The 13565-nt window shown below is 47.1% G+C and overlaps 1 protein-coding gene across 4 annotated transcripts in view; it reads left to right on the forward strand.

The window, feature by feature from the left end:
* Window positions 1–13565, forward strand: part of IGSF3 (immunoglobulin superfamily member 3) — a 129981-nt gene that overhangs the window by 64925 nt on the left and 51491 nt on the right. For 3 of the 4 annotated variants that reach the window (XM_027535813.1, XM_027535823.1, XM_027535817.1), the window contains exons 3-6: window positions 1256–1633; window positions 4293–4703; window positions 9363–9752; window positions 11119–11178. In XM_027535813.1, coding sequence (XP_027391614.1) covers window positions 1256–1633; window positions 4293–4703; window positions 9363–9752; window positions 11119–11178 — 1239 coding nt within the window. The remainder of the gene's footprint in view (window positions 1–1255; window positions 1634–4292; window positions 4704–9362; window positions 9753–11118; window positions 11179–13565) is intronic. The other variant, XM_027535828.1, reaches the window with a different exon arrangement.

Raw genomic sequence — 13565 nt, forward strand, 5'->3', positions numbered from 1 at the left:
GATAGACTGGTTTGATCAAGCAGCTCTTCTTTAAGGACTAATTATAGGCTAGGCCCTATGCTAGGGGTGTTACAGATCTTGTCTTATTCAGTCTTTTTGATAACTCTGTGAGGCACACATGATTATCCCCATTTTATGGATGAGGAAACAGGCTTCAAGAGGTTAAGTCACTTATCCAAGGTCACAGGTAATAAGTGACAAAGCTAGTCACACATGCTAGTCCCCTCCAAAGCCTTCCTAGAAATCATCTTATGAATGAAGAGATCAAGGTCCAGAAAGGAAAAGCCGCTTGTCCAAGATGGCACCACCAGCTCCAGTTCCTGGCAGAGCTGCAACTAGCCCTTACCTGCCACAGGGTCATGTCCCCTGCCGCCTTCTCAGTGGTTCAGGCAGAGTCAGTTGTGCTGGCATGGAATGAGAAAGCAAACTTACTATCTTTCTTGTCCCCAAGTCTGCGAGGGGAGACCATGTTAAGAGCATAGAGAAGGCAGGCAGAGGCCACTTGGAGAAGCAGATCCCAGCCAGGAGGCGGGGCAGCCGGTGGTGAATCAGAGCCCAGTTTCCAGGGCAGCCTTGAAACGTCTTTGACTTGGGGCGGCACTGACAGTTGCCCCCATCGGTGGTGTGTGGGCATCTGGGCAGGAGGGTTCTGCGTCAGCCCTTCCCATTCCTGTTCATGTGAATAGCAGCCTTTAGGAGCTCAGCTCCACCTCCACGTGTGGAGGGAAGAGGGTGTATGAAATGTGTCCATGATGGCCTACCTTTGCAAATAAGGGTGCGGAACCAAAGAAAGGACCCAGGACTCCCTCCTTCCAGCTCTCTAATCAAGAAAGGAGCATTTAATTTCAGCCAGACTGCAAGGTGGTTGCTTTTGTTCTCCTCGGAATTTGTGCCAAGGATGCAACTTTCCCTGCTCATTTTATTAAAAACTTTATAAACAGCACTAATAAATAGATATAAAACTGCCGCCTAAATGACAGAGAGACTAAATGAAATTCCCAAGGGTCAGCCATTGAATAAATAACAGGACCATGTCCTTGCACGATCACATTCTCATATATGCAAATTCGGGACAGTGCCTTACCACAGGATGTTTTAATTAATATTTATAAATCACAGAGCACCTTGGAAAGGGCCGCTAAGTTATTTATATTATTATCATGTCACTTGAATCACAAGCCCTTTGTAGACTGCTGCCTGCTTTGCATTTTAGTCTGAGACGTGAGAGAGCCCGTCATGTGTGTCTCCCCCACAGGTGTCGTGTCAGCGCAGCGGCAAGTCAGCATCCAGGAGGGACCCTTGTACCGCACGGAGGGCTCTCACATCACCATCTGGTGCAACGTCAGTGGCTTCCAGGGGCCCTCTGAGCAGAATTTCCAGTGGTCCGTTTACATGCCCAAGGCCCCAGAACGCGAGATCCAGATCATCAGCACCATGGACGACACCTTCTCTTATGCCATCTACACGCAGCGTGTCCGCAGCGGGCAGATCTACGTGGAGAGGGTCCAGGGGAACTTGGCCTTATTACACATCATTGATCTCCAGACGCGGGATGCTGGGGTGTACGAGTGCCACACGCCCAGCACGGACGAGCGGTACTTCGGGAGTTACAGCGCCAAGACGACCGTCGTGGGTAAGGAGATGACTACGTCCGTGTGGCTGATGTTCTGCCTGAGTGTTGTAGTGAGTTTAAACTGTGAAAATAAATTATCCTAGACTGACTGGGTGCTTAAACAACAAGCAGTTATTTCTCACTGTCCTGGAGGCTGGAAGTCTAGATAATCAGGGTGCCAGTGTGGTCAGTTCTGAGGAGGGCCCTCATGGGGATTGCTGAGTACTAACTTTCTCTTGTCTCCTTACCTGGCAGAAAGGGAACGAGAGAGCTGTCTGGGGTCCCTTTATAAGGGCGCTAATCCCTGAATCTTTTTCCCTGGCAGTCTATGCTTTCAATGCAGGGGATTCAGGTTAGATCCTTGGTTGGGGAACTAGGGATCTAGTTGGGGAACTGCCACATGCCAGGCAGTGCGGCCAAAAAAATTTTTTTAAAGGAGCACTAATCCCATTTATGAGAACTTCATCCTGATGTCCAAATCACCTCTCAAAGGCTTCATTTCCAGATACCAACACAGTGGGGATTGGGTTTCAACACAGGAATTTGGGGGATGGGGGACAGTGTAAACATTCAGTCCATAACACTAAGTCAGTTCTTTTATAGTACAGTTTTATTTGACTTTTGAGGGCTTCCTGGTGGCTCAGAGGTTAAAGCGTCTTCCCGCAATGCGGGAGACCTGGGTTCGATCCCTTGGTTGGGAAGATCCCCTGGAGAAGGAAATGGCACCCCACTCCAGTATTCTTGCCTGGAAAATCCCATGGATGGAGGAGCCTGGTAGGCTACAGTCCACGGGGTCGCAAAGAGTCGGACACGACGGAGCGACTTCACTTCCGCTTTCACTTTAGGGCTTCCGAGGTGGCGCTAGTGGTAAAGAATCCGCCTACCAATGCAGGAGACGCAAGAGACGTAGGTTCAATCCCTGGGTTGGGAAGAGCCCCAGGAGTAGGAAATGGCAACACACTCCAGTACTCGTGCCTGGAAAATTCTATTGGCAGAGGAGCCTGGCAGGCTACAGACCACAGGGCTGCAAAGAGTTGGATACAACTGAGCACATAACATAGCATTTGACTTTAAAAGAAGAATCCAAAGCTCCCCAAATATTTTAGAGGTCACCAAGTAGCATAGGTGAAGCAAGTTTTATGTGTTCACTTGTAAATAGAATGTTGAAGCTGCAACTTAAAGAAGAAGATCTAATGCAGATGTTAAGAACTTAAGAGGAGGTTAACTGACCCTCTCTAACTGATGAAAGGGGATATAAAAATATAAGGCAAGGACATTTGTGGTTGGTAAGCTGAAGAACCGATGAGGAAGATGAAGCATGTGTCATCTGCAGGAAGAGGCCAAACCTCCAGGAAATGATGGGCCTTTAGATGGCGCCTCTGAGCCACTGGGGATGCTGCTGTGTCAGGAAGCAAGTGTGGCTGCAGGACTCTGCTCAGACCTGGAGTGGGTCTGTGTGTCCTTTGGTGTCAGAGTAAGGAATTGTGCACCAGTCTCCTTTTACCCCTGTGCTCCCCAGATGAGGGAGGGAGCTGGAGGAGGGAGGGCCGGGGAGGGAGATTTCCATGTGGTTGGCTCTGGGCCACAGTTTCCCAATGTGAAGGGTCAGAAATATCAAGGCCATTCTGTTTTTCTGTCCAAGTCATAACTTCCAGGCTTAATTATGATAATAAAAACGAAATCAAAATTTCCACCCTTCAAATCAGAGAAGAGGATGATGTTTAGTCTCCAGGGTAAAATGCTGACCAGGTGACCACAGAGGTAATCTTATCGCTTGCCTGACTCATCCCCATTTCATGGCTTCCTTCCAGCCCACGAGCACATGTTGACACATGAGTTATATGAAAATTAAACCTACTAAAAAATTGAGGACCCTGCTGTTTCTCTCTGCCACAACCCTTTTTTTTTTAAAAAAAAAAAAAGAAGAAATAGCTTTTCTAGAGTACTGCATTGCTGACGTGAGTTGGGGGAACATGGGCGTGGAGTGGCTAGAAAGGAGAAAATGAGCAAGTTGTATAGAAAATGTGACATTCCAACTTCCAGGAACTCTTTTTGTTTGAAGATGAGTCAGTAGCCAAGTTAAAGTTTCTGAAAGCAATTTCACTTTGAACAACAAAGTCTTATTTCACCTGACATAAAATTTCTTTGACATGTTATTTTCAGTGAGTTCATTTATTGTGTAAAATGACATGCAGTGTCTGCAAACATTATTTTATCAATTTTTTAATAGAATTTTTTAATTTAGCTGATTTACAATATTTCAGGTGTACAGCAGAGTGATTCAGTTACACACACACACATAAATATATATGTACTTTTTCAGATTGCTGTTATAGGTTATTATAAGATATTGAATATAGTTCCCTGTGCTACACAGTAAGCCCTTGTTGTTTTCTGTTTTATTTATAGTGGTGTGTCTTTGTTAATCCCAAATTCCCAATTTATCCCTCTGCTCCCAACCCACTTTTTATCTGAGTGTTATTGAAATACCAGACAGGAAGCGTTAAGTGCCAAACAGTTGCAGTCCGAATCCAGACAGAAGTGTCGTTCTGTTTCTGTGCTGCCCGGGGTCCTCCGTGGCCCCACAGAACTGTGGAAGCCCGGGTGGGTTGGCACTCAGCCCCTCGAGCGTAAGATCTGTGGCCTAATGACCGTGCTTGGGGCGGTTCGTGTGTTGCAGTGATCCCGGACACCCTGCAGGCCACCGCTGTGCCCCAGACTTTGCACAAAGTGGAGCAGGACCGCCTGGAGCTCACATGTGACACATCCACGGAGACGCTGCAGCACAGCCACCTGTCGGTGGCCTGGCTCCGGCAGCGGGGCGGCGAGAAGCCGGTGGAGGTCATCGCCCTGAGCCGGAACTTTGTGCTGCAGTCGAGCAGCGACTATGTGCAGAGGCAGAGCCTGGGGGAGGTGCGCCTGGACAAGCTGGGGAGCACCACCTTCCGCCTCACCATCTTCCACCTGCAGCCCTTCGACCAGGGCGAGTTCTACTGCGAGGCCACTGAGTGGATCCAGGACCCGGACGGCTCGTGGTACCCCATGACCCGGAAGCGTTCTGAGGGGACCGTGGTCAACGTCCAGCCCACCGGTGAGTCTGTCTGGCGGGAGGTGGTGTAGACTCCTTTGACGACTCTGCAAGGACTCTGGGTCCCTAGGGGCCAGGTATCCCAAGCCCTGATCCTCTCTCACTGTGCTCTCCCAGCCCCTGAGTCCAGCTGGGCTCCAGATTAGACCTGACAGCTGTTGGTGGCTGCTTCAGCTGGGCTGGGGGCAGGCGTACTGTGGGCACTCAGTCCACTGGTTTTGGTTGGAGGGTATGGTTGTGCTGGCATGGAGATGCAGGAAGTGCCCAAGGGTCCTTGCATCACTGCTCACCTCTAATGAGGGGCTGCCTTGTTCTGATGATCAGAGGTGTGGTTTGTGGGAGATGAGCTGGACTGCCTGAAGTACAAGCTGTGGGGGGGACTTCTCTTCAGGACCTGTCTCTTGACTCTCCTGCCCCATTTGCTCCAGTTAAATGGTGGTGGTCTTGGTCTCTGCATAGCTCTCTTGCCCCACTTGTTCTGTCATTCTGGGGCTGTGCTTCTGACTTACCTAATAGCACAGATACCCAGGCTTGGGCAGTACAGATTCCTGAGTCAGGCTTCCGGGGTGGGACCTGGGAAGCTGAGTTTTCAGTACACTTCCACTGTAGACAGTCTACGCTTTGTCAAGCACAGCTCTAGAGCCAACAGGGCAGAAGCGATTCTCTGGGTACCTAATGGATGTTAGAACTTTACAAGGAGGGTTAGGCTCCTGGACTGGGAGCACTTTATCTGTTCTGTAGGATCCAGAGTATTTAGCGGCTTCTGAAACTTCTGGTACTAAGAAATCCACAGAAGGCGCTTTATTTCATATTTATCCCTTCCCTTCCTGGCTGGTTTTAAGAGCAGCTTCAAAAGTCTGGGCCACATTTTGAGTCTTAATGCTTTTAAATTAGGTTGCATCAGTTAATCTTCTTTTATTTTAATCTTGCCAATTTGGAATGAGGATTTTTTTTTTTGAATTTGCCCCAGCAAATGTATCCAGACTAAGCAAAGGGAAAACTAGGTGGAAAAAAAACAAAAAGTCGATGACTTCACTCCGTGTCCCAGTGATGTTCTGGTTCAGTGGTTGTAGCCCCAGTGTTGCCCTTCTCTTACTTCATTTCAGTCAACATTTAGTAAGTCTCTGCAGCACTGCAGGTGTGGTGATAGGCCTCGGGGACTCGGAGATGAAGAACACTTGGTCCCTGCCTTAGGGAACTGCAGATATGAAAGCCAGGGGCTGAGTGGAGGGCAGTAAGTGTGATGATGGTGTGGTGGATGGGGTGCCCTGGGGACACAGTGAATATCATTCTTCTGACAACAGTGTTTTTCCTGGATGGGGTCGTTAAAGCAGAGTCAGGAAAACCAACCCATTTGGTGACTTTGAGTTGAGGCTTGAAGCTTGAGCATGCATCAGGAGGAGAAGCATAAAGGTACAGAATTATTTGTCATGTTTGGCAAGCACAGAGGAATCAAGGGTAGGCAGATGTTGAGTTCCAGATATGAGTGGTGAGAGATAAGAGATAGGAGATAGGAAAGATGGCCTGAAGCCCCATCTGCTGTAATGTGAGCTTGGCTTTGACTCTCTGGTCCAAGCATCTCTCAAGCTGTTCTCCTTGGACTCCTAAGAGCCCCATAGAGGTGCCTGAGCAGTCGCTTTGTGGGTGGACATGTGTGCGTGTTGGTGTGCGTGGGTAGACGCCATGGTGGGGGGTGCTGAAGGAAGGCATGTGAGGCCTACAGTGTCCCCTCCTTGCCTCAACGAAACGTTTTCTATATCGGGCAATAAAAGACATTGTATGCGGAAAGGAAGACCCCCCTCTCCTCTGCCCAAGCAAAGTCTGAAAACCACTGCTGTAGACACTTGGAGGAGGGAATAGAGATTTGTAAACACATCAGTGGCACAGTCAGACTGGGTTTTAGAAAGGAAAAACCATGGAGGCCACCTAGGGTTGAGCTGACAGGTTGGATCTGAAGTCAGGAGACCAGGGAGGGAAGGGCTGATGAGGCCACAGCTGGGTCAGTGGCACTGACTTGGCAAGTGAGCAGTGGGTGCCAGGGGCAAACAGAATGGAGAGGACTAGGGAAGGAGGAACCCAACTATTGGGAGCCCTGAGGCTGGGGCTCAGGGTGATTCCTTGAACTGTGATAAGGAGGGATGAGGTGATGTGCCGAGTGATACTTGAAAGCCTCTGCTTCCCCTTCAGTGGCAGCACTGATTGGCTTTTCTCTTGTTCTTGTCAGTTTTGGTCAAGGAGTCCATCCTGCAAGCAGACTCTCATGGAGATGCTCTGTGTGTGAAGCAGCCAGCATGTCATCAGACATGGAGCTCAGTTTGAGGTTGAACTTGGGACCGATGAGGCCCCAGGAGAAGCCCGTGGGGTGAAATTGGGAAAGGACCCAGGAGAACTGTGGCAGTGAGAGGTGGTCAAGGAAGCCAGTCCCAGTGACAGAGAAACAGAGTGGTCAGGCCAGTTGGCAAGAAGCAGGGCGGAAAGTGTTACGGACACAAAGTAGGAGAGCTGGTCCAGAGGCTCAAACCTAAGCCTTCCGCTGTGATGGGTTGGGGGGCGGGGGTGTCACTGGAGACATTTGCTCAGTCAGCGAAGTGTGGCAGAAGGTCAGAAGCAAAATTTCAGTGAGCTGAGGAGGGAGAGGGGATTGGAAAAAGCATACATCAGTGTATGGAGGTTTAATTGACTAGGAAAGAACAAGGGCAAATTGCTGGGCAGAAAGGAGGAATCTTATCTTAACCTGGCAATGTGAAGGCGTCACCATGCCAGGAGGGGGAATCCCATGAGATCAGAAGAATCTAAGGAAGACTGCCACAGTTGCAACCAGCCTGACTCTGAGGAATTGGGAAGTCTGAGGTCTGGGGCACCTGTTCGTAAGACTTTGGTGGCATTTATGTGGAAGGGGTGATTTTTTTGTGTGTTTGTTTAAATCATTGATGTTGAGTTATAAGTTACTGCAATGTGGTTGACCAGAAAGCCAGTGTCTGGCAGCTGACATGGGTTCAGTCCCATGTGGGTGTGTGTGTCTAGACAGAGGCTGGCAGAGTGAAACCCACATCTCTCAGGTTGGTCTTTTGGGGAGGCAAAGCCGAGGCAACAGGTGTCACTTTGGAAGTGAGACCCTAGAGTCATTGCGTCTAGTTCACTTTGTCAGCAAGTTTGGGTAATAAAAGGAAGAGGCTGATTCGCTGGACAAGATAGGTATTTGGGGCAAGACACGGGCTCCGGTGGGAAGGGAGGAGATGGAGAGCCTGAGGAATGGGTGGGTACAAAACGAGAAGGGTAATGTGGAAGCAAGTGCTCTTGTGATTCCTGTGTTTTTAGGGAAATGGGATTCTCGTCTGCTTGAATAGTGCATGGGATAGGGGATAAGAACAAGGCAAGGTGGGATTTCCCTGGTAGTCCAGTGGTTAAGACTGTGCTTCCAACACAGGGGGCGAGGGTTTGATCCCTGGTCATGGTAACTAAGATCCCACATGCGACACAGGGTGGCCAAAAAAAAAAAAAAGAATGAGGCAAAGGCCCTGATAATAGAGGTAAAGACGTGGGAACGCCAGTGTAAGGAAGACAGTTGAGATTGGAGCTTATGATTCTACAAGGAATTCAAACATCCCTGTGATGAGATTCTCCCTTCCATGTTCTCTTTAGAGGAACAGAGCTGGAACTGGGAGGAGAAGGACTTGGGCAGTGGTTGAAGCTACAGCCTCCCCTACCCAAGGCTCTGTGACTGTTTCCAGAAGCTTCTCCTGCCCTTCACTCCTTTGTCCCCTGCCACCGGTGCCCATGAGACGCGATCATTGTCTCATGGCGTTGACAGACACACCATTACATGGTGTGCAGGACAGTTAGTGGCAGTGAGCCCTTCTTTGATCGTTGCCCTGCCCCCTCCCCCCATTCCCGATTAAGCCTCTGGTTCTTTGAAGGGTGCTTGAGTTCATTGATTGTTTTAGAGGTCATGTGGCTGTCAGTGGAAGTAGGTACTTGCCCCCTCCATCTTTCTAGAGATTGATCCGGTGGATGATGGACTAGTGAAAAGACATTAGTTTTCACTTTTCCTATGCAATTTTGTTAGGGATTGTCTTTTTATTTGCAATATTCACATGAGAGTGGAAGACATTTTTCTCTCTCTCCATAAATAGACTGAGAAAAATAGACATTTTTTTTTCTCTCTCCAGATAGATAAATAGACTGAGAGAAAGAATATTTATTAAGATTGGGGTCAGCACCTGGGCCGCTGGGTAATTTTATCTCACAAGTCTAGCAGGGTAATGTCTATAATATCTACTGAAAATATTTGTACTCCTGATGCTTTGACGGAGTTCTGGGTATATAGATCAAGGTTGGACCTTTGTAATCTGCCGTGAAATTGAAATTAGGAGTGATATTGCTTGCTGATCTCTGGGAGTGAAATCTAAGGCATTATAAGCTGCAGACAGAGCTTCGTCACTTTGATTGGGATTAAGAAGACCCTTAAACTTTTTGGGTCTGGCTACCTTTGAGTTTCCTCTGAGATAGTCAAGAGTTTTTCTCTTAAGACAGGTGTGGCAGTGCCTTCCCAGTAGTCAGCTTGTTGAGAGGGTGGCGACAGTGGGAATTTGCTGATGCAGCTTGGAGCGCTGGGGCCCTTGGTCACCCAGAATGCATCCATCTTGTTATTTGTTTTCTCAGACAAAGAGTTCACCGTTCGGCTGGAGACGGAGAAGCGGCTGTACACGGTGGGAGAGCCGATGGAGTTCAGATGCATCCTGGAGGCGCAGAACATTCCCGACCGTTACTTTGCTGTCTCCTGGGCCTTCAACAGCTCACTCATCGCCAGCATGGGGCCGAACGCTGTGCCAGTCCTCAACAGTGAATTCACCCATCGGGAAGCCAGGGGCGAGCTCCAAGTGGCCAAGGAGAGCGACAGTGTCTTTGTGCTGAAGATCTACCACCTCCGCCAGGAGGACAGCGGAAAATACAACTGTCGTGTGACGGAGAGGGAGAAAACAGTAACCGGGGAATTCATCGACAAGGAGAGCAAGCGTCCCAAGAACATACCCATCATCGTCCTCCCCATCAGTAAGTGTAGGGAGGGGCCGCTTCCTTTCCCTCCTCCCACTGGTCTGGTCCAGGAGCTAGCATCATCTCAGGGAAGTCTGGGGAGAAGAGAAGAGCTGGGGGAGGGCAGGGCAGGTTCAAGCAGCTGGCAGAGAAAAGCCCCCTCCTTTCTCCAGCTCACCTGCCCACACTTAGCACCCTGCCCCCTCCCCCCTCTTGTAGGCAGAGCATCAGGTGTGTGTTTGCAGGCTGGCGAGGGGCCTGGCAGATCTGAATGCTGGCAGCTCTATATAAACGCCAACAGTGCCAGCTCAGCTTGGAGACCAACCAGGACTCCAGCACAGCTGTTCACTCCCATGTGGGAATTAAATCCCAGAAGAAATGGGTGGGTGCCTGCTTTGAAACCTTACTTAAGAGGGTTGGTCTTTTATGGGAGGATTTTAAATCCTAAAGAGCATTATTAGGAAAGATTTGCTTTCTGGGTTTGAGGGTGTAGGGATTGGCATTTCCCTAATTGTCTCTTCCCTTCTGGAAGTGGGTTTTTAAAAGTCAGTGGATGGGACCTCTCACATCATCCTGGAGCATAGGCTTTTAAAGCTTAGCTCATTTCCAGGGTTGCTTAGGTGGGCTCCCTGCCTGCTTGTAGCTGGCATTGTCTGGGTGGGTATCAGTCAGGACTGGGGGATTAGGGGACTGCCTGTGTTTGCTTATCTTGGGTTTAATCATTCATAGTATCAGCATGTCCTTATTAATATCTCATTTCTCTCATAGTTCTATTTTTAGTAAAAAGAGAAACCTTAGAATGCTCTGATTTTAAACAAGATGGTGAAGTTTTTAAACTAACCTTTAACCTTTTTCTCCACTGCTCAAACTGTTCTTTCTCTTAGGCCTGTAATGATTCCCTTTACATTTTTATTTACACTTTGACATTTTTAATACAGTTTCAAGTGTGAAGAAAAAACAGACAACAAGGGTCTTGCCACTCTTTTTTTCTTTTCTCACCAACAGGATGGCTTTCTTTTGTGCTTATTTTTTTTTTAATTGCTCTCTGACACACATCTCATTGTCTTGAAATTCTTTTCTTTCTTATTCCCCCCTGCAATGCCTAGCATGGTGCTTTGCATAGGGTAGATGCTTGCTGAATATTTGTAGAATGGAATTTGTTGAATTGGATGCCCCTTCTTTACTATTTTCCTGTCGGTCTGTGCTTGCCTTAACCACGGACTCTCTACTTTTAAATCTGCAACTAATTCCTCATTGTTCTGTAAGGATCCAGTGAAGGACAGCCACACTGTGTCCTTCCTCTGTTTTTTGTACTAAGCGATTTCCCCCATCCCCTTCCAAGAACTTGTTTGATGATCTGTGGCCTGCTATATTGCTTTTCCAGCAGATAACTGGGTAGTTAAAGTCCCCCAGCACCACCAGATCCTGCCCCAAGGCCACTTGGGTAAGTCTACCAAAGAACACAGTGAATCACATCGGTAATGGTGATAGTAAAAACTTGGATTTTAATGGCGCTTTAACTCCCAAGAGCCCAAACTGCTTCTGCGTATATCATCTCCTTCTCCACTCCCAGCCCTCCAATCCAGTAGTATTCTGTTCATCCTCTGAATGAAGAGACCAGAGCACCATACAGGGAAGTGGCTAAGCCGGTTCCGTTTAGTGGTCAAGCTTGCATCGCATTAGAAATATCTGCTTCTAACGCCAGATCCACTGCTCTGCGCTTAGCCTGTGCTCCACCATCAGTCTCCTGATTTGGAATTTCGTTGTGACCATGCACTTAGATTCTCATTAGTTCTGTCCTGGTTTTCATTTAATCCAGAGAGTTTTAAATTGCTGGCTGCCTTTTTCTCAAGCCTGGAAACGCTTGTAAATAGTCTTAATGGGCAGTTAGCTTTGTGTCTGTATTTGCTTTTGCCTGGGCTGCAGAATTTTTTTTTTTTTTCCTTGTAGTTTCACATCTAACTGCGTGGTTTTTTCAGGCTTGCTCAAACAGCAGATTACCAAACAGCAGCCCTCGTAACAAATGAGCCAGGGCTTATAGAAAAGCCCATTAGGGTGATAGTAGGGGGTGGGAGTGATGCCCTGTAAGTCATTCTTCTGCTTAAGGCAAGAGGAGACTTTTTTTTTTCCATTGATACCAAAGTTGCCCTTCTTTAATTTCTCGCTTTGAATTGATAGCACTGGAAGTGAGTCATTAATGAGTCTTTAATCTAAAGAGGAATATTGTTACTATTAACAATGATGAAAAATAATTACCCGATCTGATACTCTCAGTGTCATGACCTTTAGAAGTAGGACTATTAGTACTTCCATTTTGCACATGAGAAATGAAAGCTTGTGTAGATTAAGAAAGAGCCCCAAGACTGCAGGGTTAGTGGGCAATAGACTGGGGCCTGGAACCTGGTCTGTCTGCCTCCAAATCCTAGTTTTTAGACATGAGTGCTGTAGATGTAGCTACTCAGGAGATCTGTCATCACCATGAATCATCTTGGTGTGGCTCCTGGGAAAATTCCTATTCCCCACTCTGTCTATCTAGACCTTTTTTCACGTGAAACAAGCTTATCCAGAATGGGTGGCCGACACGTTCACTATAGCAAGAGCTCCATGCCCGGGCTCAGTGCTTATCTTTGCCTCTTTCTGCCTGTGGGGAAAATACAGGGCTAAGATAGACTCCAAATGCATGGTCGTGGATATGCTTTTCCCCTCAGTAATTGGGTGTGCCCCTTGATCTGGGATTAGATTGACTGATTGATTCAAAATTGTTGTATATGTTTCATGTGGATGGTGCCCAGAAAATTGGAGCTGAATCAATCTGGTACTTTCTGGTTTTTTTATACCTTGCTTTTTGAGCTCTATAGATAATTATACAAAATAATATATGCATAATCAAGATAGATTAAAATACCCAAAGTCTTTATGAAAAACAAATAGTTAATGGGAATAGTAAAATTAATTATCATGATGGCCAGTTTTTGAAAACCTATGTATTAGGTGATTTATAGACATTGGCTTATTTACTTTATAATCTTTTAAAAATTCACAATATAAATAACACTCTCTCCACCCATCCCATTGAAGAAGGCATGTAGAGCTTAAATAATTCCATTGAAGGAGGTCAGATAGCTAAATGAGTAGCAAAGGAATAAAGGGAGTAGAATCCTTATCCTGGAGTTTGACTGGCAGAAAGTCAAGGTCGAGAGCAGCAGAACCGCTGGGCTAGGTGGATGGCCATGGGAAGGCGAGCCACTGCCTTTGGTCTGTTCCTCTGTGTTGATGAAGCCTGAAAGGTTGCTCACCACTCGCTCTGTGAAATGAGGCCATTGCTGCTGCATTATTGCCCACAACCAAGGAAGAAAGCACATGTTGTCCTCCAGATACTTCCTGTCACTTTTTTTTCCTACTTCCTAATATTGCCCTGAAAGACTCAAATGACATATATGAATGTTCAGCTTTCATTTGACTGCTGGGGCCCTAAATGATGGGAAGATGAGGTGAAGTAGAATTTTCAAGCTATTTAACTCACTGAAAATCCAAGTCAAAAATTCTTAACCCTGTTGAACACATTCCAGTCATCCATCAGACTCTGAGGGGGATCGGTTCCAAGACCACCCCAAATCTGAGAATGCTCAAGTCCCTTATACAAAGTGGCTTTTTGGATTTACATATAACCCACACTCATCATCTCTAGACTACTTATACCTAATACAATGTAAATGCTATATAGAGTTGCCAGTTTGCCAAAATTCAAGTTTTGTTTTTTGGAACTTTCTGGAATTTTTTTTTTTTTTTTTTTTTTTTTTGAATCTTTTCTATCCACAGTTGGTTGAATCC

The sequence above is a fragment of the Bos indicus x Bos taurus genome, chromosome 3 (genome assembly GCF_003369695.1).
Source record: "Bos indicus x Bos taurus breed Angus x Brahman F1 hybrid chromosome 3, Bos_hybrid_MaternalHap_v2.0, whole genome shotgun sequence".
NCBI classification, from domain to species: Eukaryota; Metazoa; Chordata; class Mammalia; order Artiodactyla; family Bovidae; genus Bos; species Bos indicus x Bos taurus.